General features: G+C 42.9%; 1 protein-coding gene across 1 annotated transcript in view; it reads left to right on the top strand.

Moving 5' to 3' along the window:
• Positions 1-82: 82 nt before the first annotated feature.
• Ostf1 (osteoclast stimulating factor 1) overlaps positions 83-25664 on the top strand; it is a 54093-nt gene continuing 28511 nt past the window's right edge. Inside the window, exons 1-2 of the mRNA XM_004653099.2 lie at positions 83-279; positions 23860-23906. Of these exons, the coding sequence (XP_004653156.1) occupies positions 246-279; positions 23860-23906 (81 nt within the window). The 5' untranslated portion in view covers positions 83-245. The remainder of the gene's footprint in view (positions 280-23859; positions 23907-25664) is intronic.

Genomic DNA, 25664 nt, shown 5'->3' on the forward strand with positions numbered 1-25664 from the left:
CTTCCTCGTGGGCGGCGCTCTGCGCTGGGGCCGGCGCGGGCCGGCCGGGGCGGGGCGGGGCTCTCGGAGGAGCCGCGGGCTGCCAGCGTCGGCGCGTCCTGCAGCCCTGGGCGGGCAGGCGGGGGTCCGAGGCGCACCAGCACGCCAGCCACGAAGAAGCTCGGGTGGGACCCCGGCAGCCGCTGCAGCGACGTTCGCCTGGCTCTTCGGACGCCGTCTCCGGACCGGTCGCTCAGGGCAGCGAGATGTCGAAGCCGCCTCCCAAACCCGTCAAACCAGGTAAGAGGCCGGCGCCGAGTCGGCGGTCCCAGGCCGAGCCGGCGAGTGCCCGCGCTCCCAAAGTCAGCGCGGCGAACGGAATCGCCCTCGGCGGTTCTCCGTGCTCGCCATGGCTTGCCGGCGGTCGTGATGGCAAACACCCCTTTGAAGTTTTCGCGGAAGACCGTACGGTTGATCTCTTTCTAAAGGAGTCACTCGGGGTGCCTTGGAATGGTCTGTGGCCACTTCCTCTTTCCTCGGTGTCACTGTCAAGTTGGAGCTCTGGACCCGCCGCGCGAACGGGAAGTGCGCGGCCGGCTGGGTGGGGTTTGCCAGCGAGCGAGCTGCGGGCGCGGACCGCGGGGTTCCCGGTAGCTGCAGGCGCTGCGCTCGCTCGGGTTGCGGGGTCTCCGCTGTCACCCGGCCGGCCGCCCGCGAAGTGACCCCCCTGCATGTCCCCCGCCGCGGGATGTCACGCGCGCTTCGCCTTGGCTCCCCAGTGACAGGAGAGAGTACGGAAGTTCCCCAAAGCAGTTTTCTTGACCGATTGCCCATGTTCATGCACTTCTTTACTCTGTTCTTAGAATATTTTTCTGTGTTGTGGAGGATCGAGAGAATTTTAAAGGGACTGATCTGTTTCAATTCACTACCCTAAGAAACTTATGATTTGCAATCAAAGAAAATGACGATTCCAATCTCGCGTTACTTTGATATTGTAAATGCTGAAACTTGATCTACTTACATCAAATTTATAGTAACATCTGCTTCAGTGATGAGTTCTTGATTTTTTTATAGGTGTGTCAAGTATCCCAACAATCATAATTTTCCAGTCTTCCTTTTTTTTGCCATCCTACACTGGCGGTATCAAGTCCCTGAATTTAAAAATAATATATATGCGCACATATGTGAAACAGACTTTCACTGAGAACGTACATTTTGCTAGGCTGGGTGTGTAGGAAGTTGTTCTGACTGGCTCTGCCTAGAGCAAAAAGATGGGGCGGTGGTGATTAGAGGCTGCATTGGGTGTGAAATTTGAGAAGTTTGCCATTTTCAGTTTAGTTGCATTTGTATGAGGTAGAAGTTTTCAGAACTCAGATGAAATCTTAGCAAAGCTGAATTTTTTGATAGCCAAACAAAATATTTTGTTGTTAAGAATGTCCTGAGAAGCCGGGCGTGGTGGCGCATGTCTTTAATCCCAGCACTCGTGAGTTCAAGGCCACTCTGAGACTACATAGTGTATTCCAGGTCAGTCTGGGCTAGAGTGAGACCCTACCTAAAAAAAAAAAAAGAATGTCCTCAGAATAGTCCATGGGGTTTTTCATCCCTCCAGACAAACTGAGTCAAGTCTGTGCTGCATCTGCTGGGATATGGACAAGAATGTGCCTCCGTTCAAGCACCCTTGTGTGTGGCTTGGGGACCATCCTGTTACCAACACAAGATATACTCCATGGAGCTATTTTTGTCATCTCTACTTTCCTCTTTTCCTGCAAACCAGATGCATAGTTAACATTTCTACTATTAAGAGAGAACTTTGATTCTATTCTAATTTATAAATGAGACCCAAACATAAATAAAGTTGCCATGGAAATCATTTTGTTGGCTTAGTAACTTAAATGAGACATCTTAGTGTCACTGACATGAAATGGTGCTGGCTTACTCAGAAACAGAAATATGCAATCATAGTACTAGTCTGCATTTGCTGTGAGCTGGGACTAGTTTAGTCACTTGGACATGTTTGAACTCATTCACTCCTCTCAGCAACCCTGTGAGATAGGTACCACTGTTGTTCCCATGGCACTGGTGAGGAAATGAAGGCAAGGCACAGAAAGGTTAATGCACTTGTCTGAGGTCAGCAGCAGAGTGGCAGGTGGGTCTAACTCATAGGAAGAGAACCCAGGTGGTCTGACTGCAGAATCTGTGCTTTAAATTGGGAGAGGCCATGCGTGCTCTATAGCTGGTAGGCAGGAAGTAGAAGGAAGAGGTTTCTGGTTCTCACAGTTTTGAGTCCATGCACAGAACCAGTGAGCACCCCTGGAGTGTCCATGGAAGACCCAGTGAGCACCCTTGGTATGTCAGCGTAAGAACCAGTGAGTACCCCTGGTATGTCATCGTAAGAACCAGTGAACATGCGTGCTGTGTCCATGTAAGAATCAGTGAACATCAGTGGTGGTCTGATTCAGGTGTCCCCCATAAACTTAAGTAGGTGTTCTGAATGCTAGGTTCCCAGCTGATGGAGATTTGGGAATGAACGCCTCCTGGAGGCAGCATATTGTTGGGGGTGGGCTTATGAGTGTTATTGCCAGTTTCCCTATGCCTGTGTTTGGCACACTCTCCTGTTGGTGTTGTCCACTGGGTGATGCCCACCCTCTGCTTATGTTGTCATTTTCCTTGTCATTGTGGAGCTTCCCCTCGAACCTGTAAGCCAAAATAAACCTCTTTTTTTTTTTTTTTTTCCACAAGCTGCTCTAAGTTGGGTGATTTCTACCAGCAGTGTGGACCTGACTGTAACAACATCCTGTTGTGTCCATGTAAGAACCTGTGAGCTCCCTTGGATGGTGGTAGCAGGGATGGTGGTGCTGTCTTGTCTTGTAAGCAGATTACATGGGCAGAAATCGCCACAGAAATTAAGAATTCATGAGGGCATACTTAATTTTCAAATTTTGGTTTATTGCTTTGTTTACATCCTGCCTCAATCCCTAAAATACTTCTGTTGTTTATATTTTTATTTATTTGCAAGGAAAGAGAAAGAATATGAATGAGAATGAATGAGTACACCACAACCTCTTGTCACTGCAAATGAACTCCAGGTGCATGCACCCCTTTGTGCATCTGGCTTTATGTGGGTACTGGGGAATCAAACCTGGGTTGCTATGCTTTGCAAACAAGTGCCTTCACTGCTGAGCCATCTCTCCAGCCTCCTAAAATACTTTTAAAGATTCAACCAAAATGAGGGAGAGACAGTGGAAAAAGAGATTGAGGGGGGGAAAGGGAAGAAAGAAGAGAAAGAGAAAAGAGGAGGAAGCAAGGTCAGATAGAGAGAAGAAAGAATAATAAGAAAATTTAGGTTACAGGCTTGCATGTCATAAGGTTTCTTGAAGTTACTGAAGGAAGGCTGTCAATTTGTTTCTCAGCTTCAGACAGATTAAGAGACTGGTGGTGGCCAGATCCAAGGTGCTCATAAAATTATCATGTGTTCCTTGCTTCTAGAAGTAGCTATTTTAATGGCATTGAGAATTGAGACAAAATTTTCCCCTGGGTTCTGTTAAAGTGTTGAGGTAGACTGGATATCACTATAAGAAATGAAACACAAAATGGTACTGTGTAGTAGTGCTTCTTGTGGCTTTCTTTAGAGCAAGATTCTGGCAAAACAACATGGCTTAATGGCTTAAGTAAGTGAGCAGTACTGAAAGGATAGGTGGTAGGTAAGGGGGCCAGAGGACTTCCTGGAAGATTTTAATAGCAGGGGACATTCAGCTCCATTGTGGGTTAGCACATCTTTCAGTTCTGTGGTGTACCCAGCAAGAGGTCTTATTTACAGGAGGCAGCTGCGCAGGCAGGTCCTGATTCTCTTTGAGGGAGATCCCAGCCTCATTTGAATCACTCTGAATGTAGAATAGTCTCTGTGTTTATGTTCTAGGCAATGCCTAGAGCTTCTTTGATAAGCATTTCTTACTCATTGTTTTTCAAGGCAGGGTCTCACTGCAGCCCAAGCTGATGCGGAAGTTAGACATTTCTTAGTGTAGCTTATATTGTAGGTCATGTCCTGTTGCAGTCAGGTACTCATTGCTGGTAGAAATCACTCAACCAAGAGCAGCTTCTGGGAAAAAGAGGCTTATTTTGGCTTACAGGCTTGAGGGGAAGTTCTACGATGGCAGGAGAAAACGATGGCATGACCAGAGTGTGGACGTCACCCCCCTGGCCCTCATAAGGTGGACAACAGGAACAGGAGAGTATGCTAAACACTGGCATGGGGAAACTGGCTAAGACACCTGTGGTGGTTTGATTCAGGTGTTCCCCATAAACTTAGGTGTTCTGAATGCTAGGTCCCCCACTGATGGAGTTTTGGGAATTAATGCCTCCTGGAGTGAGTGTATTGTTGGGGGTGGGCTTATGTTACAGCCTGTTTTCCCCTGCCATTGTGTAGCTTCCCCTCAAGCCTGCAAGCCAAAATAGACCTTTTTCCCAGAAGCTGCTCTTGGTTGGGTGATTTCTACTAGCAATGCAAACCTGACTGCAACAACACCCATAAGCCCACCCCCAACAATACACTCCCTCAAATCTCTATCAGTTGGGAACTTAGCATTCAGAACACCTAAGTTTATAGGGGACACCTGAATCAAATCATCACCTGTCCTAAACCCCGACGTTCAAAGAACCAGACAAAGTCTTATCCATGATGGTCCTGAAACAATTTATGAATCTGTAGATATGTTCCTAGACTGTCCCATATCTGTAGTTGGCTAGCTGATCATACCTATTTGTTAAAAAAACTATAATTAAAACTAAAAACATAAACTAGATGTAGATAATGATGAGCACCATCATCAGTCCCAGCTCTCAGGAGGCAGAGATGGGAAGATTGTGAGCAAAGGCCAACCTGAGCTATGTATTGAGGCCTTGTCTCAAAAAAACCAAAAGATAACGTAATGCATTTTCTATTGTAGACTATTTAATAAATGCACTATATGAATGCAACAAATTTAAAATATTAATACCATCCCTATTATTGGATAATATCACTATTTATATTTGGGCAAATAGTCTCTCAGCTTTTTTTTTTTTAAACAACAAAACCATGTTCTTAAAACAAAATAAAAGCAGTTATCTTCAGTGTAGTGCCTCTGCTTCAGTTTGAAATGCCTTCATAGGATAGTTTGTTTCTATACTGTCTATATTCTGCTTGAAGCAGCATTTCTTTCTGGGCCTTTGCCTTGCTTACTGTTTCATCTTATGGGATCACTTTTGGCCACTTGGGGTTTGTCATTGAAACCCTCCCTCTGCTTGTTGGATGTGGTGTTGTGAAACTCTGGGTGTCAGCTCTTTCTCTGTGGCAGTGTCCTGTCCCTTGATGCAGCTTCTCTGTTTGTGCACAGAGCATTCATGCTACTTTCAGCCACGCTCTCAGCCTGACACTGCAACCTGGGTGAACCTGCCCAACTTGTCAGTGGACATGACAGAATTTTTATTCTCATAGAGACTCTTTCAGAGACTTGATAGTGTGGGGAATAATGAAGGACATTTGCGCCTCAGAATCATCTCATTCTAGGCAGATTTTGGTGATAGTCCATTATAGTTGGAAACCTGATGTCTGACCTTAGTCATTTCTTTCAAATGGCTTATTGATTTTGGTGGTAAGAGGAAAGCAACGTAAATATTTCATGTGTCTTGTGAAAATAAATCTGTGGACTTAGAAGAAACAAGTCAGTGTTCTGGTTTCTTTTGTTATTCATAGAAAAACATCATAAAACTTCAAAGACATCACACTATGTTGTTTCAGTAAGACTTGAGAGTAAAAAGGTTTTCATCTAAAATGATCTCAACTATCATGCAATCTACCACCAAATAAACAAGCTAATAGGAGGTGAGAGTATGACTTTGGCTTTGAAATGAGAACATGGGCTGTTGTCTCTCATAAATGTGATACTGATGCTTCTGTAATGACCGAGCAAAGCCACAGGACATCTTGCCAAGTCTCTGGATGGTGCTGATGGGGATAGCGAGCATTTTTTGGCCCTGTGTGCCAGGTACTGCACCAGCACCCTGTGCTCCTTGTCTAGTTGTTCTAACTTCCATGTGAAATGGGTCCCAATGTCCCTATTTTACAAATGAAGTCATGCTTTGTAAGGGAAAGTAAGCTATTGGAGATCCCAAAGCAAGTTGTGATTAGTGTGAACACAAACTTGAACTTCAGTTTATACTTCTTGTGCAGAAGCCCCTCCACACCCTTGGCTTCTGTGTTGGACAGCCATCTTTGCATGCACTTGGATTATTGATACTTGCTTTGCATACCTGCTCTCCATTGGATCACTGTTAGCCTACTGAGTTTTTATTTTAAGAGTAGATCACTCATACTCTTTTATGACTGCACAGCCACTGAGCTGTGTGAACGAAAGATATGTAATCAAGTCTGCTTGGAGAAATGTGAGGGAGGGTAGCTGGCCTCTTTCTGTAGCTTTATCACAGAGTGGCAAAGGGAAGGGGCCATCTTATCTGCTTTGCATTCCTGTTTCTGGAAGCAGTGGGATCCCGCTTGTATTTCCATTTTCACCTCTTGACTTCCATGTGACAGGTGCCATGGTATTTTCTGATGCACACCTTAAATGCCTCCTGCCCAGGGAGATCTGTCTACCATTGCCTTCATTTGTCTAATGCACAGGGGAAAACAAAATGCATGTAAAAACAAGGAGAGAACTTTTGGTGGGTTCATGCAAATGAACTGTAGATTCTCTACCAAATGAATTGAAGGACTCTGGAAGAAAATGATAGATGTAACCAAGAGAGCTTCATGGTTCTTTTAAAGTGAACTGTGCATAATACTTAATAGTGTTTATGTAACCAGACCCCTGTTCATGGATATGCAGACTATTTCCTTGTTCCAGCAGTGCTACAACAGCAGCCTTGTTTTGCAAATACACAGGATAAAGTCCTGATAGTGGCATCTGTTGTGTCAGAGGGCAGATACACTCATTCCGTAGACATTTCCAAATTGATCATACCAGTTTACCTTGCTATAAAAAAATGTGAGCATGCTTTAAGCAGAATAAACAATATATTTGATTGGGGTTATTATCACATGCAGTAAGAGGGAAAGTGAGATGGCGTCACTGAAGAGGGGTAATTTAAGCAGGCCCTTGAGAGCTGAGTAAGAATTTGCTATGCAGCAAAGGGAAATGTCATTTGTCTGAAGCAGGAATAAAATTACAGGGGGCTGGGGAAATATCTGAGCAGTTTAAAGGCATTTGCCTACAAATATGCTGGCCTGAGGTCAGTTCCCCATCATCCATGCAAAGCCGACACAAAGTGGAGCCTGCATTTGTAATCCCAGTGTGTCTACCAGCAATGGAAAGTGGAGTTAGGAGAACATGGAAGCTTAGGGCCCAGCTGGACTGGCACACACAACAGCAAAAACAACAGGGAAGTCCCTGTTTCGAAAAGAAGGTGGAACTACAAGAAAAACTCACTGAGGCTGTCCTCTAACCTTTGTGTACAGCCCCCCCCCCAACAACAACAACAGTAATAATGAAAGAAATGAAACAACACATCTGTTGTCCACATTTGACTGTGTAGGAATCAAGTTTCTCTAGGAAGCCAGGAAATCATGGTATACATACATGGAACTGGAAGAGAATTTTTTTCTAAATTAGAAAGTCCTTTGCCTCACTTTTAGAAAACAGAAAAGCATGAATTTAAATATGCATGCTGGTCTTCTATGCCATAGACATATATGCCAAATGTAAATGTAAACATATACGTGCGTACATACATATATGTAATTAGCACCCATAACTGTGGATGCTGAATTTGTAGTTGTGATTAAGGAGGGTTAACTGCTTCCTATCAGCAAAACAAGTTACTGGTATGATTGTTTTGGTTACTCTTGCCACTCATTTTTCACTTTATTTTTGTTTTTTTAATTTTTTGCTCATTTTTATTTATTTATTTGAGAGTGACAGAGAGAGAAAGAGGCAGATAGAGAAAGAAAAAGAATGGGCGTGCCAGGACCTCCAGCCGCTGCAAAGGAATTCCAGATGTGTGCGCCCCCTTGTGCATCTGGCTAACGTGGGTTCTGGGGAATCAAGCCTCGAACCGGGGTCCTTAGGCTTCACAGGCAAGCATTTAGCCACTAAGCTATCTCTCCAGCCCTCACTTTATTTTTGAACTAGAGTCATAACTTCCTCTGGGGATTAGAGTTGGATAAGAGTTTTGTATTTATACATTTTGATTAGCAGGAGACTTAAAAACTGTATCATATTCTGGTTGATCTTCAGAGTGTATGAATCTTTTGCCTTTTGTCATTCCTAAAGATCTGATAAGCTGCATTGGTTCATTCTTGGGATCAACCAACGCATTTAGTGTGAGTCTTGCCTCCTGGTGCTCCTGACTTCTAGGACAGTTTGAACTGAAACTAAGGAAGATAAAACACCATTGCACTCAAGCCAGGGGGACTCACCCAGGCCCCTGAACAAGGACCTGAAGGCACCTTGTACATGGTTTCTGACCGGCCTCACTCCGAGAGGCTCCTAGGTTCTTTGCTCATGTCTAGGACGCAACTCATTCTTAAGAGGCCAGAAGTGGCTTCAGCCTAGGCCAATTCTGGGAAGGCATTGTGTTGTCTAAGAGCCTCCTGATGAAATCTGTCAGTGGAAGAAGATGCTTCCCCATCTCAGCCCTCTGACTGTGGGAGAGGGGCCTGCATGAGACATTTGGTAGGTGTCTTTCACTCTGGTGATTTGGAAGGTTCCAGAGTCTTATCTGTCCTTGTATGAGGTCCAGACCCTGACAACTTGGAGGCATACTTGCTGCAGTTTCCAGAATTTTCTGTAGTGTAAACTGTGGGGGTCCTGTTGGCTTGAGGAGTCAGTGCAGCTTTGTGTGATGGTAACCTCCGGACAACCTCAAATGAAGCTGTTCTCACAGAAGTTTCAAGCAAGGACATTGGCTTTGAACAGAAACCATTTCCTCCTCAGTTAGTACACTGAGTGGAGAGCCAGTCTTGAAAGGGTTTTTGTTTTTCTATCTGGGAACAGATCTTTTCCTTCTGCTTGTTTGCATTCGGTGTCTAAATCTAATTGGGCCCACCAAGATCTTGACCTCCCTTCAGCTGCCATGGCAGGCAGGACTTGCTGCGATGGTGACTGCTGCTGCCTCCTGGGACTCCCACTCCACAGGGCTCTGGTTCTTGCCCAGTACCTTCTCACTCTGGAGGACCAATTCTGTGCTTAAATATGGAGGCTCTCAGGTTTTTTGAAGACCTATAGGATCCCTAGGACTTGATTCTGGCATGTTAGGAGCTCTGTTCTCCATGGTGGGCTCTTGCCCATTTTTGATTCTTGGTTGGGATGAGGTCTCTGATGTCTTTACCTCTGTTCTGACACTCCCTTTGACTGGCATCTGGACACCTGCTGCTTACAGCCCTTAAACTTTGTCATTGGCCTCTGTTTATACTGCCATGACACCTACCTTCCCAGATTGTGTCTTTCTGATGTACTGTCCTCCCTGCTCAGGTTGTGCCTCTCTGATGTACTGTCCTCCTACTGTTGTTCTGTCTGGTTACTCTTGGATGGTTTGCAGGGCTCCTTTTCTTCTTCAGGTCTCATCTCGGGCAGACTCCATTGATGTAGCCAGCTGTTGTTTGGACTTTGATGGTGACATCAAGGTGCCAAAGCCACAGGTCTGGGGACTCTTGTCACAGTATCTTGATTACTGTCCTGGTGCTATGCATTCATACCAGTTAGAATTTTGTAACCTGAGAAGAAATTCATTGCTTCTCATCAGGTGAGCAAATCCTTAGCGTTAAACCAATCATTAATTTATTGTTCCTTTCCCCAAAGTACACAGATTAAAATGTAAGGTGAGCTCAGATACATCATGGGAAAGGGACAAACACAGCAGAGGAAGGTTATATCACTCAAACCTGTCAATCAAACTGGAGAATCTTTGCCTCCCAAGTGCTGGGATTCAAGGCATGCGCCACCCAGCCTTATTGTGACTTTTAAAATAACATACTAGGTGACCTTGGTAAGACACTAGGCCATGGAAGGCCTCAGTTTCTTCATCTCATTCTAAATCTAAGTCTACTTTATAGGTGCAGACTGGCTTTTATATAATTTTCACATCTAAATAATTTCATCTCATGTCACTTCTCATAGATACCCTGGGACCTGTTGGTTACTCTTACCTGCCCCTGTCCCCAAGTACCTATTATTGCTTAGTTCCTTGTGGATCTAAACATATGGAGGGATAGAATACTCCAGATAGCCATGATAGAAAAGAGAAGGTGGGAAGAGGGCTATGGTAGGGCACAATGTATTAATAATGAGGTTTGATCAGGTTTCACTTAGGTTCTGCCGGCTTAGAGCAGTGTCATTGAGACCACTTCTGGCCATTGACACAATGAGTATTTTTGTATTTGGAAAATATCAGCTCTGTAGGAATATATCTTCTGCTAGTTATTAATTCTCTGCATGAAATATCTTCTTTCAGAATTCTTTTCATACTCTCTTGTCCTTTCCTGTGCCTTTGAAGAGGACAGTTTTAAACTGTGGGTTCAAGTTCAGACCTCTGGGCAGAAAAGCTGTGATTGCTTCTTTTTAAAAAATTTTTTTTTGTTTGTTTATTTTTATGTATTTATTTGATAGCAACAGAGAAAGAGGCGGGGGGGGGGGGGGGGAGAATGGGCGTGCCAGGGCCTCCAGCCACTGCAAACGAACTCCAGACACGTGCGCCCCCTTGTGCATCTGGCTAACGTGGGTCCTGGGGAACCGAGCCTCGAACCGGGGTCCTTAGGCTTCACAGGCAAGCGCTTAACCGCTAAGCCACCTCTCCAGCCCCTGTGATTGCTTCTTTAGTGGGACAACATGTCTTCCCCTATGAGAATGACCGCTTAACAGAACTCTGTACTTACATTCTTTGCTTATAAGAAACCAAAAGTTTCTTTTTTCTTTATTCCTTTCAAATAAACAATAATGATTTATTCCAAGGGATAAAAGGATTAGCTTTAAGGACATAAAATTATACTGATGGGGATAAGTTTTATTACAATGACTTTACAATTCAAAGATGGTTTTACTTGTAGTCATTGTAATGCTCTTCACTATTAGCTTTCCACTGTGGTTAAAACGAAAGATGAGCAGGGTGTGGTGGCAAATGCCTTTAACCCCAGCACTCAGAGGTAGGACAACTGCAGGGGTTCAAGACCACCCTGAGACTACATAGTGAATTCCAGGTCATCCTGGACCAGAGTGAGACCCTACCTCGAAAAACCAAAAACCAAAAAAAGAAAAAAAGAAAAAAAAATGGTGAAGAAGTTTTAGGACAGGTGGCAAAAGAGCTTGTGGACAGTGAGTATAGAAGGGCAGCAGATTTTGAGATCATTCTGAAAGCTACAAGTTTAGGTGACCATTACCCATGGTGGCAAGCCACAGCCCCACAGAACCCTGACTTCCTCTTCTGTCCCAGTGGGCAGAGGGATTGTTTTCACTGCCACCTCATTCACATGTTACATAGCAAATAACCCTCCAGGATCAGAGGTTTGGGAGGGGAACACGGACATTCCTAGAAGGTTAAGGGCAAATTCCACCGTCCTCCCACTATGTCTCCATGCTCATGTTCTGAGCATCCATTAGTGAAAAAGAATTTTTCAGAAAACAGTTTGTGACCTCAAAAGTGACTGAGAACTTAGGCCTTGTATTGGCCCCCAAATGAGATGCTGCAGGTAAGTTTGGGACTCTCAGGGGTATTATCAACCCCAGAATAGGCCCTGGGAGAAAAAGAGACTTCTATTATAAGAGCCCTGTAATATTTACCCTGTTATAATTATAGCTGAAGAAAACCACATTTCTCGTTTTTCTGTCCTTGTCATTCTAGTGAAATTCTAAAGGACTTTGTTCTCTTGGACACTTCTTTCTTCCCAAATCTGAACTGGTTTGGGAAAATATGTTGATACTTTTTTGAGTAAATGTCTCCCCAGACCTTCTTGGGAGTCTCTTGGACACATTGCGACTTTCCAGACCCTCCTTACTTTTAGGGAGCCCCTCCTTTCCTAAAACATCTGGACTTTCAGAACCAGGAATTCACTACCTAGCACCCGTGCTGGAGAGATAGGGCTGAGTGCTGGGGAATGGCTGGTCTGGCCCTGGAATGGCATGGCGGTGGTGGAGGCATACTATGGACATGGGGCCCTGGGCAAGTCTTACTGCTCTTATGACGGGAGCATGGCTGGAGGGACCAGTGTGACCTTTGAAGCGGTGTTGTGATTTTAGAGGAAATGACAAGGAAACTGTTTCCAGTTTAAAGGTGTTGTTTTTGTAGGCGGGTGATCTGGGAAAAAATGAATCTTCTGGACATCTTGCTGGTTTCTTACAGGTAACTTCTCTGGACTCATTTTTCTCTCTTTATTATTAAATTTTCTTTGCTTACTAGAGATTGAATTGAGGGCCTCACACATTTAGGTAAGTGCTTTAAGTCTGAGCCATATCCCCAACCCTAGTTTTACTTATTTTGAGACAGGATGTCACTAATTTCCCCTGGCTGGCCTTGAATTTGCAATTCACCAGTCTTTTCAGTAGCTGGGATTCAGGATGATGTCACCATTCCCAGCTCCTCTTTGTTGTTTTGTTGTCATCTGAGGCACAGACTTGTGTGGTGTTTCTTGGGTGTGCTATGTAGGAAAACTTGCATCCTTCCGTTTGTAGAAGGTCAAGGACTGGCTTGCTAGGTTATAGCTGATGCTGCTGATCCTCTTTTTCCTCTTGTTTGTGATTTTCACATTGTGCACTCGGGAGGCAGAGTTAGGAGAATCACCATAAGTTCAAGGCCACCCTGAAACTACATAGTGAATTCCAGGTCAGCCTGAGGTAGAGTGAAACTCTACCTCGAAAAACACAAACAAAAACAAACAAACAAAAAAAGTGTTTGAAAGCATGCTTGCATAGATAAACATTTTAGTTATGGCTCTACTGAGAAAGAACATTTTTACAAAGGGAATTTTTTTTTTTTTTTTTGAGGTAGGTCCTCCCAAGTGCTGGGATTAAAGGTATGCCCAGTTTAAAGATAAATTTTATTTATTTGATAAAGAGGCAGATAGAGAATGGGCATGCCAGAGCCTATAGCCACTGCAAACTCTAGACACATGTGCCCCTTTGTGCATCTTGTTTACGTGGGTCCTGAGGAATCAACCTGGGGTCCTTAGGCTTCTCAGGCTAACGCTTTAGCCACTAAGCCATTTCCCCAGCTCAAAGAGATTTTAATACAAAGTCAGGGTCTTTCAGTGTAGCACAAGCTAACCTCAAACTCTTTCCCTCAACCTCCTAGATACTGAGATTACAGGAGGGTACCATGAGTAAGTAGCCATTAAAAATACAAATTCATAGCTGGGCTAATCCCAGCACTTGGGAGGCAGAGGTAGGAAGCTCATTGAGTTTAAGGCCACCCTGAGATGACTGAATGAATTCCAGGTCAACCTGGTCTACATGGAGACCCTACCTTGAAAAGCAAAGCAAAATACAAATTCATGGCTAGAGGTGCCACTCCTATGGGGAAGTGTTTAACCTGCATGAGGCATGGTTTGGATTTCCAGCCTCTAGAAGGAAAACTGCAAATAGCTAACGGATAAAGTTAAGTTCATTTTCTCCCTTACCTTTTTGAGGAGTTTGTGTGTGTGTGACTATGGGCTTGTGCATGCCATAAAGGTCAACTTCGGGTGTTGGTCCTTGTCCTTTCACCTTGTTTGAGGCAGAGTCTCTTATTCACCACTGCATTCACCAAGCTAGGTCTGCCTTCCTTCTTGCCATAGGCATGCCATCTCCCCAGTTGGCTTTCTTACTCTTTCAAAGGCTCTTCAGAGAGCCCTAATCGGCATGTCTCGTGTCCTACAGCCTGACTGCTGCTGTTATCTACTCCAGGCTTCAGGTACATTGATCATCTGACTCCTATACTGTACTTCCTGACCTGCAGAACTTCTGCGTCTTCATACTGCTCTTGGTTCTGGGACAGCCTTGTGCTTCCCCTTGTGCTGGATACCTAATGTGATCATTCCATATCAGCTCTCCTCCTGTGCCTGCCTGCTGTAGCCTTGAAAGCCTCCTCACTTTTTTTTGTTTTATGTATACTGATGTATTTAGTATCAGATACCCACAATAAACTCAGGTCTTTGAGCAGTGTCCAGTGCTGAGAGCTTGCCTTAGGGGTGCAGCCTAATCCTCGTGAACCTGTGGCCCAGGTCAAGCTTCCTCCTTTACCCTGAGGACTTGGACTGCTGACTTATCCTCCATAACCTCAGGTTCCTCAGCTGTAAAATAAGGTGAATAAAGGATTTATATCACAGAATTTAAATTTCTGCAAGTTAGTGCTTTGCATGGGGTCTGGCCCTTGATAAATGTCTTGTCAATGTTTTTAGAATGGTCATTTAGTTTTGGTGAAAGGTTTTAGTGTTGGGGAGTTTCCTGCCCCTATTCTTGGGTATATGGAGACATTTGCCCACCCAGTCATTACATGCAGGAGAAGGCTGAGCCTGGTCGAGTTTGGGATCTTTGTAGAACATGCTGAGCAACAACTCCCCTTGCTGAGACATAATGCTCCCTTTGTCTGATTTGTTAATTTCAAGGGAAGGGGACCATTGGATAGGTACTTCTCTGTACAAGGGCAGATAGTAAATATTTCAGGCTTCATGAGCCTCGAAAGTCTGTGTTGAAAGGATGTGTGTCATGTGGATGAGTGTTCTGAGAAAACAGGCCCAGACTATGTGCAGACAAAACCACTGTGTTCCAGCAAATTTTTACTTCTGGACACTGTACTGGAATTCAGATCATTTTCATATGTATGGAAACACTGTGTTTCTTGTCATCTCTTCCCAGCTCTGTAAAGATGTAAAATCATTCTTAAGTTATGGGTCATATAAAACCAGACATCACTGTCTCGGTCTGTCCTTGGTCTTCACCTTTCTTTTGCAGGAGACAGTATGGCCAGTGTAGCCTCCAGGGACTGAAAGAATTTCTTTTCCCTATTCTTCTCTGAAGTTTCCTCAGACTGAAGTCTTTAGGGACCCTTGTTCACTTTCTGTAATATTTAGAGCAAGGCATAGACAGCAACGAGTTTGTCATTTGAAGTTTAAATCCTGTTCTTTGGGACTTTGATGTTATATGGTGTAAACAAAATAAAAGTAACCAGCAGGAGTGATCCCTCAAGATTCAAAAGTAACCAAGTTTGCTGAAAGGCACTGCAATGTATAAGCAAATGGAAAAATGGACTAGAAAGGCACACTGTTAATGGACAGAACCCTCTTGTGAGGAAACACATGGGCTACTGTTCACAAGGAGTCTGCCAGGCCTGCAGCCGAAATCAGGACACATTTCACATTCCTCAGTCCCTTGCCTTTGCTGTTTTGGATTGGATATGGAGGTAGCAGGCAGGAAGGAGGTAGTATTGTAATAAGGAGGAATAAAATTTGTCATATTCATGCTGTCTTCTATTAGACATGCAAATGGAATTGAATATGCTTTAATCCAAAAATATAAATGTGTGAGAAGAAATGTATTCATTACGTTAGAATCCACATCTCTTGGTCATTGCTGTGCTCCAAATCGCATTGTGATTTTCTTTCCGAAGATTATCACCTCTCTCTATTTTGGAGAGCAGTGAGTTTTTGCGGAATGGCACACATAGAAATCCAAGCAAAGAAGTTCTGAGCTAATGGCCTTATTTATAGGCTTGGAATCTTCAAAGCCCAGGGGAGGCCTGTGTTGGCCCAACAGAGCACAGCTGTTTCCTCTTGCCTCAGGGATGGAAAGGATGGCCTTCACTCTCGGATACCATCACTGAGATTTCTTGTGTTTCTTTTTGAGTACAAAACATCCTGTTTCATCATGAATGCGTAATATAATAAATATGTCTTATATAAAATACATTAATACTTTCACTTACCCTGAAACTATCCTAAAGTGGTGATACTTTTTCTAAACCCACAGAGTATAAGAATATTTCTTTCATTCTCTTAGACAAATGTGAAAAATATGTATAGTAAATTCATATTTTCTCTAATTTTCGCTTTATGTCTTCCTTTTGTTTTTTTTTTCTTTTTTTGAGAATTCTAAAATTGGTTGTACTGTCTACTTTGAGGGGGGGAGAGGTAGAATATATATTTTTAAATATGCACACTGAATCTTGAAAATCATGGAATTGAGGGACTATTACATACCTTGCGGCAAGTCCCTAATTTAAACAGAGTATGGAGTGGTAGCTTTGCTTGTTGGTTTTGTTTCTGACCTTGAATTCCAGTAGGATATGTATTATATTGCTTGATGATGTAGCTTACAAAAACACATCATCACATACTTACTCATGAGCATAGGGTATGGGTTTACCTCACACTTCCTCCCAAATACATCTCTTAGCTTTGGCTGACTGGCCAGAGGCCAGGACCCACACATCAAGCCCTCTGCTTGGGTGGGGATAGTAGATGGCATAGGAGCCCCTTGTGCCTAGTTGTGGTCACTAGTAATGTGAACAAGACTGAGTTATTTTGAAAACAACGAAAAACTCTAAATATAACTTATTACAAGGTATGCTTTTTTACATTGTGACTGAGTCTGTTTTATTTATCAAATTTTAGTCAGTTGAAAGCATAACTCTTACTATTAGACGAGCATACTACTATTATAATCAATGATGATTGTTAGGCACTGATGTTTGGAAGAGTGGTGAAAGTGAGCACAGGCTGCTAGATCCAGCTCAACTCCTTAGCACCAATGTGAAACAGGATGCAAGGTGGTGCATTCATCTGGGGTCCAGTGCCTGATGGCAATGGGAGGCAGGGCTGAGAGGAAGCGCACAGGCCATACTTGTTTACAGAGTGCAGAAACCTTGAGGTTGTCCTCTGATCTCCACATGCATGTTGTAGTGTGCATGCACCTGTACACACACACACACACACACACACACACTAATTAAAAATTGAGAAAGTTATTTTAAAAGTGGAAAAATAATAGGTACAGATTGAGAATTCATGTTGTGAAGATGTGTAGTAATTTTGGGGACACCATCGTGTTCTTTCTGTGTCCTTCCTGTGCTCACATCATTATTATCACCAGCTTCCTCGTCACCATGAAACCCTGGAGATGAAGTGAAGGTGTGTGCTCCTCAGTCACTTGGCTTCAAAACATGCTGGGCCCTTTGCCGTAGGCCATGGCTGTGCTGGTAGGGTGGGGGTTCCACAAACCACATTAACATAAAGGATGTGCTTAGTCTTCCAAAAGTCTCGTGAGGCTGGACCTGACCGTGTTGAGGAATTGTGCTTTCTTTTTATATGATGATTTAAGAAGGTTATATTGGGGCTGGAGAGATGGCTTAGTGGTTAAGCGCTTGCCTGGGAAGCCTAAGGACCCCAGTTCGAGGCTCGTTTCCCTAGGACCCACGTTAGCCAGATGCACAAGGGGGCGCACGCGTCTGGAGTTCGTTTGCAGTGGCTGGAAGCCCTGGCGCGCCCATTCCCTCTTTATCTGTCTCTTTCTCTCCCTCTCTCTCTGTCACTTTCAAATAAATAAATAAAAAATGAACAAAAAAATTAAAAATAAAGAAGGTTATATTGGAATATTTCATAAGTTCATGAAGAAAATGTCACACTTTTATTTTATCCCAGTAGTTCATTATGTGTAGATGACATTTAGCTTAGCCACATTTAACATTTATCCATTTACAAGTATGTCTAAGTATGTATTTGATATATTTCTAAAATATCTATCCAAATACTCATCCATTTCCTATGAAAACAAATTTTATAAAATCATAATTACTTCAGCTAAATATTGTATGCTCTGGTCTTTTCTGTCTTATTATTATTATTATTTTTTTTTTTTGAGATAGTCTCAGTATGTAGTGTAGGCTGGACTTGAACTTGTTGTGTAGCCCATACTGGCCTCAGACTTCTGAAATCTTCCTATCTCAGCATCCTGAGGGTTTACAGGCCTGCATCACCATGACTGGTCCTAGTTTTAAAAAAGTTACTCAGTTTCACAATCTACTAGTGGTTATGGCCTGTACTTTAAAATGCTACGACTTGCTGTACTCTGGGAATAGTGTGAAATCCAGGAGGAGTGATTTTTATAGGCAATATTTTAGTCTTAAAAGATATGGGGAAGAATTTTTAGTTTTCTTCTTTTCCCAGAAATGCAGTTTGTCATCACAAAGGTATCTTAAGGATTGTGAAAAACGAATTAGTGTTAAACAGTGTTCTTGGTGACTTGTGCTTTAAGAAAAGGTCAAGGGGTTCTATGTTTTTATAAGCATTTCATAATTACTGTTGAGCATCTCTTAGCCAAAAGGCTTGGGATCACAAATGTTTCAGATTTCAGAACTTTAGTAGTTGGATACCCCTAATTTGAAAATATACAATCCTAAATGTTTTATTTTTAGAGAAGTTTTAAGTTCCTAGCAAAATTGAGTGAAAGGTACAGAGATATACTGTCAAGCCTCTGTCAATACCTATACATTATCTCTGTGCCGTTACCAGTTTCCAACCTATATTGTCATGCCATATCACTCATAACTTACTTTAGGGCCCACGTTTGTACATTCTGTGGGTTTAGAGTAACATGTGCTCACCATTATATCATAGGCAGTTGTTTCATGGTGTGAAATCTTTGTCCTGCCTCTTCATCTTCTTCCCTTTCATCTTCTTGCTGACTCCATAATTTTTCCTCATCTAGATGTCATTACACTGGGCAGCCTTTTCAGACTAATTTATTTAGTAATATTCATTAAAGTCTGATATATCTTTTTATGTTTTTTTAAAAATATTTTTTGTTCATTATTTATTTATTTATTTGAGAGCAACAGACACAGGGAGAAAGACAGATAGAGGGAGAGAGAGAGAATGGGCGCGCCAGGGCTTCCAGCCACTGCAAATGAACTCCAGACATGTGCGCCCCCTTGTGCATCTGGCTAATGTGGGACCTGGGGAACCAAGCCTCGAACCGGAGTCCTTAGGCTTCACAGGCAAGTGCTTAACCGCTAGGCCATCTCTCCAGCCCTTTATGTTTGTTTTTTTTTTTTTTTTCAGTGCTAATAATAATCTACTGGCTCTAACACAGTTTAGGTCATAGCAAACTGGTTTTCATTTTAGCCATTCCACTGTAGTAGTTATCACAGCCAATTTAAATGAAGCTTCCCCGAAATGTCTGTGCTTCCTGCATTTGTAAGGAGATCAGTGAAAAGTCAGTCCCACACAGGTATTCGGAGGCCCATTGTTCTTGCTGTTTATTGCACGTTTAACCCTTCATGAGCAGTCCCTTTTAACACTGATTTGATAGCTTTCGCTAGAAGTGTCTCTTTCACGGGTTCGCCAGCAGAGAATAAAATAGATATGAAAATCTGTGCTCATGTTTGCACACACTGTGTCATCCAAGTGCCACTTCAGGGTTCCAGAGTGCACAAGTAAAATGCCCCTTACTTTTGGAAGACCTTATCCCAGAGCCCTGACCTTCCCCCTTCTGGGGCCAGCCTTGCCTGTTGATTATAGTCTCACCCCTTCTTTATAGGGGGAGGGTGGGATTGGAGAGGAAAAGGAAGGCTGAGGCTAGAAAAACAAGAGGCTTCAGTGGCCCATGTTGCTGCTGTGGGAATTTGCTTATCTCCATAGACTAGACTAGCTCTGTGAAAAGTCTTCCTGCTGAACTATCCAGACTGCTGGTTTGTGCCAGACTCACCTGAAGCATCACAGAAAGAAGGTTGGGCTCTGTCCAGCCTTTATTCAGGTGGATCCTGGGCGACTTCAGGTCACTCCCCAGCTCTCAGGGTGAGATCAAGCCGAGGGAGCCCTAGGACAGGGGTTGTGTGCATACACAGCTCCTGATCATCTGTGAATCTGCCTTCCAAATAATCTTGCGATTGATCAGTGATTGTTCTTGATGATCTATTGTGGTGTTTCCTGTTGGTTTTTAGATGGTTGCCAGGAAGTTAGTGTTGAAACAGAATTCACTGGTTTTTTCCCTTCAAAGCTTTCTGGAAGTTAAATATGTTGTAAGGAAGATCAGTGAGTTAAGTACTTTGTGTGTATATATGTGTGGTGTTCATGTTTGCGTGTGTGTGGACATGTGTATATGTGGAGTATGTGTGTGTGAATGAGGAGTCAGTGCTGACATTGGGTGCATCCCTCACTCGTGCACTCTCTTATTTATGAAGACAAGGCCTCAGTTGAACCTGGAGTTCGCTGCTGTGGCTAGTCTAGGTCATCCGCTTAGCTCAGGGATCCCAGTAGGTCTCTGCAGTGCTGGAATTGCAGGTGGGTTGCCATGCCCATCTGGCACGTATATGTGTGCTGGGGATCTAAATTCTGGTCTTCATGCTTGCATGGCAAACACTTTACCAATTGAGCCATTGTACCAGCCTGAATTAAGTATTTTTTGTTGTTCTTTCCTATCTTCTAGATGTTTCCATTGCATTATTTTATTTCTAGTTGTCTAAGTTTTGAGAATGCAATAAATTAAGGCCCTGAACTGTGATAATTTATGGATTAAAATTGAACCACAAAAGACGGATGTACCAATATTAAGCAATAAGTAAGATGGTATATTTGAAAATGTTTCCTACTACATTGAACAATTTCTTTTTGTATAATAGGCGGGGAAGTTGCCTGCTGTACACTGATTAGTAAAATGAAAGAAATACAGTCATAAACTCAGTGGATTAGTCATGTACCACATGGGTGTTTTTAGGGTCCTTGACTTTTTATTGAATTTTATCTGAGCTCATTAAGTGGTCATTGTTTCCAAACTTAGCCATACATTTCATCATTACCATTCATTCCCTTCAAGTTCTGTCATTATTGATTTTGGTCACTAGTGGACTGCTTTTTTTTTAATTTTTAAATTTTTATTAACATTTTCCATGATTATAAAAAAATATCCCATGGTAATTCCCTCCCTCCCCACCCCCACACTTTCCCCTTTGAAATTCCATTCTCCATCATATTACCTCCCCATTACAATCATTGTAATTACATATATACAATATCAACCTATTAAGTATCCTCTTCCCTTCCTTTCTCTTCCGTTTATGTCTCCTTTTTAACTTACTGGCCTCTGCTACCAAGTATTTTCCTTCTCATGCAGAAGCCCAATCATCTGTACCTAGGATCCACATATGAGAGAGAACATGTGGCGCTTGGTTTTCTGGGCTTGAGTTACCTCACTTAGTATAATCCTTTCCAGGTCCATCCATTTTTCTGCAAATTTCATAAGTTCATTTTTCTTTACCGCTGAGTAGAACTCCATTGTATAAATGTGCCACATCTTCATTATCCACTCATCAGTTGAGGGACATCTAGGCTGGTTCCATTTCCCAGCTATTATAAATTGAGCAGCAATAAACATGGTTGAGCATGTACTTCTAAGGAAATGAGATGAGTCCTTTGGATATATGCCTAGGAGTGCTATAGCTGGGTCATATGGTAGATCAATCTTTAGCTGTTTTAGGAACCTCCACACTGTTTTCCACAATGGCTGGACCAGATTGCATTCCCACCAGCAGTGTAGAAGGGTTCCTGTTTTTCCACATCCCTGCTAACATTTATGATCATTTGTTTTCATGATGGTGGTCAATCTGACAGGAGTGAGATGGAATCTCAATGCAGTTTTAATCTGCATTTCCCTGATGACTAGTGACGTAGAACATTTTTTTAGATGCTTATATGCCATTCGTATTTCTTCCTTTGAGAAGGCTCTATTTAGCTCCATAGCCCATTTTTTTGATTGGCTTGTTTGATTCCTTATTATTTAACTTTTTGAGTTCTTTGTATATCCTAGATATTAATCCTTTATCAGATATATAGCTGGCGAAGATTTTTTCCCATTCTGTAGGTTGCCTCTTTGCTTTTTTCACTGTGTGTGGACTGCTTTTTTTTTTTTTTAATACTTTTTTTTTTCAATTTATTTATTTGAGAGTGACAGACACAGAGAGAAAGACAGATAGAGGGAGAGAGAGAGAATGGGCGCGCCAGGGCTTCCAGCCTCTGCAAATGAACTCCAGACGCGTGCGCCCCCTTGTGCATCTGGCTAACGTGGGACCTGGGGAACCGAGCCTCGAACCGGGGTCCTTAGGCTTCACAGGCAAGCGCTTAACCACTAAGCCATCTCTCCAGCCCTGGACTGCTTTTTTACGTGACTTCTTTTTGGAAAGTTTGAAGTAATCAAGATAACTAATCTCCCCCAGCCGAGGACAATCAACTCCACAGAAAATATTTCTCCTGGCAGCTCCTCTTTCCGTTTGATGTTTCCTTTCTCTAGAAGGGTTGTGGGTGTGAGTGGGTAAAAAAAAGTCCGCAAACCAAAAGAAGAAGAAGAAAACAAATTACCCTTGATTCTGTGTGTGAGGCTTCCTTTGTAGAACCATAGAGATGTGGCACTAAAATTCAGATAGTGGAAACATTATTCCTTTTTTTTTTTTTTTTTGGTCTGTTTGTTTAATGTGTGTGTTCATTTGTGTATGGAGGTCAGGTGACAACCTCAGTTGTCATTCTTAGGAATGCTGTCCACCTCCTTTGAGGCAGAGCCTCTCATTGGTCTATTGCTCACCAGTTTTGCTAGACTGGCTGGCCAGTGAACCCCAGGGATCCTCCTGTCTCCTCGTGCTCCTTCTTCTCCTGCTCCTGCTCCTGCTCATCAAATTCTGGTACTCATGCTTATGAGGCGGGTACTTCACTAACTTAATTGTCTGTTCAGCTTGTTTTTTTTTTTCTTTTTTGCATGTATGGTAGGTGTGATAAGGTACATGTGTGTGTTTTATGCATATGTGTGTGTGTGTAGATGCATTGTCTCTTGTATATGCTGGAAGAAAATGTCACGTGTCGTCCTCCATTTCTCATCTGTTTGTTTCCTTAATGTGAAGTCTCTTCTCTGAGTATGCATTGGTAATTTTGTGAGTCCCTCCTTACAGGACTGGGGTTACAGACATGTGTGGCAATGCCTAGCCTAGTTACAAGGGCTCTGGGCAATCAAACTTGATGGTCTCAGGCCTTCATGCTTGCTTGCCCAAGAAATATCCTCAACCACTGAGCCCTCTCTTTAGCCCTCATGTTTGGTTTTTAGACATGGTCTCACTCTGTAGTCCATACTGGCTTAGAACTTACTGTATAGCCCATGCTGGTCTCAAACTCATGTCAATTTTTCTGCCTTATCTTGCCAAGTTCTGGGATTACAAGTGTGGGCCACTAGTCTTGGCAAAGAAAGAGTGTTTTCTGGTAGAAACACCAAATTACAGGAAAGCATAGCTATTCTTGAATTATTTTTGCCCACAAAGTAGCATGGTTTCCTTGTTTAAAAGTTACACATACCCAGTGCAGTGATGTAGATATCAGTATGTGAAGGGTTCCGGGGAATGGTACTGAACTTCAGGGTGTGCGTTGTTAGCATAAGCAGGGTGGTGCCAGATGTCCTGCTCTGTAGCCTAGCTTTCATTGGGCGTTTTGTAAATTCTTCCATGTCAGTGACTCTGGCTCTTTCTATCACATCCATTTATTTTCTTTTGAAAAGTAAAAATAGCATATATTTACATGATGCTTTGATATGTGTATATTTTGGAATGACTAAGTCAAGCTAGTAGATGTATTATCTCAATACTTATTTATTTGTGATAAGAACTCAAAATTTGCTCTCAGCAGTTTTCAGGTATGCAATTTGTTATAATCACCATAATGTACATCTTGTGAACTTGTTAAATTTATTCCTGTATTCATTTAACAAAAATTATAAAGGCACATCCCATGGGGAAAAGCCATTTATTGAAAAGTAACTCTTCATATGCTTTTCATTTCTCAAGGAGGTAGTGGCTAATATCATTTAGAAGAAAAGTAGAAATAAAGGAATTGATCAGATATTTTTTCTTCTATTTTAGGGCAAGTTAAAGTCTTCAGAGCTCTGTATACTTTTGAACCTAGAACTGTAAGTATTCACTTTTAAACTTTCAAGTTGATACAGCAACCCAAGGTGATTTCTTGTAGCCTCCTGCTTTGGCCTAATTGGCCTGTGTTTTTCAGTGAGCGTTGATAATTCACCAGAATGAGTGTTAGTCACCGCCCACTGTTCTCCCAAGGTTAATGTGCATGACCTAAGTGATATGGTCATTGTGTGCTGCTTCTCCCCATACGTATGGTGTCACTGTGTTCAAGTCACCAAGCAACCTGCATATAAAATACATTGGCCCAATCTTAGTTGCCCTTCCTGTGTGTCACATACTAACGTTCTCTTATTCTCCCTTGAGCCCCTACCTCGGTGGCATCCTCTTTCTGCCACCCTCGTGGAGTTGCATTTTCCATTGTTAAGGTTCCTGGTATTCAATCACCTACCCATGGCTTACAACACTGGCCCAGGCCTTGGAATAGTGTGGCAACAACAGGGAGGACTCCTGGACCTTGCTTCCTAGTTGGGAGGGAGACTGTAAGCATGTAAATGATATGACTGCCAGGGATTAGTGCTGCAGAGAAAAGTGGGGGCGGGGGAGGCAAGGGGTTTGTGAGGCAGAACGCTACCTCTTGTCGGCTAAGATTTTCTTCCTGTGAAGGTGATACTGGAGCCGAGATCTCATGGCACTGAGGAAGCAGGAAGTACAAGCAATATCTTTGATGGATTCTAGGAACAACAGGTTGGACAGTGTGACCTGCAAAATTGGGAATAGAAGAATGGTAGGATATTAGGTCAGTGAGGCAAAATAGCATACAGATCATGTGGGACCTTCTGGGTCTCATTTGAGTTTCATACTGGATATAAGAGTGATGAAACAGTGGAGTTCTAGAAGAGTGTCTTTAGCCATGGAGGAGGCTATTGGGTTTGGAGACAGAAGTGTTTCATTGGAAACCAGGGTGTTGCAGTCAGGTTTGCATTGCTGGCAGAAAACACTAGGCCAAGAGCAGCTTGTGGGAAAAAGGGGTTTATTTTGGCTTACAGACTCAAGGGGAAACTCTATGATGGCAGAGGAAAATGATAGCCTGAGCAGAGGGTGGACATTATCTCCTGGCCAACATTAGGTGGACAGCAGCAACAGGAGAGTGTACCAGACACCGGCAAGGGAAACTGGCTATAAACCCATAAACCTACCCATAACAATACACTGCCTCCAGGGGATGCTAATTCCCCAATCTCCATCAGCTGGGGACCTAAACTTATGGGGGACACCTAAATCAAACCACCACATTCCACCCCTGGCCCCCATAAACTGATAACCATCCATGATGTAAAACGCAATGCATTCAGTCCAACTTTAAAAGTCCCCATAGTTTTTAATCAATCCCAATGATGTTCAAACATCCTTATAGTCCAAAATCTTTTGGTTTTTTTTTTAATTTTTTTGTTTATTTTTATTTATTGAGAGTGACAGAGAGAGAGAGAGAGAGGGAGAGAGGTAGATAGGTAGAGAGAGAGAATGGGCTCGCCAGGGCTTCCAGCCACTGCAAACGAACTCCAGACGCGTGTGCCCCCTTGTGCATCTGGCTAACGTGGGTCCTGGGGAATCGAGCCTCGAACCGGGGTCCTTAGGCTTCACAGGCAAGCGCTTAACCGCTAAGCCATCTCTCCAGCCCTAGTCCAAAATCTTTTAACTGAGCCATAATACCAACAACAACAAAAAACCCTCAAAAAATCCCTAATGACACAGAATAAACACATTGCAAAAGATAGCATTGGGCATAGCAAAGAAATATTCAA

This window comes from Jaculus jaculus, chromosome 1, assembly GCF_020740685.1.
Source record: "Jaculus jaculus isolate mJacJac1 chromosome 1, mJacJac1.mat.Y.cur, whole genome shotgun sequence".
Classification (NCBI taxonomy): Eukaryota; Metazoa; Chordata; class Mammalia; order Rodentia; family Dipodidae; genus Jaculus; species Jaculus jaculus.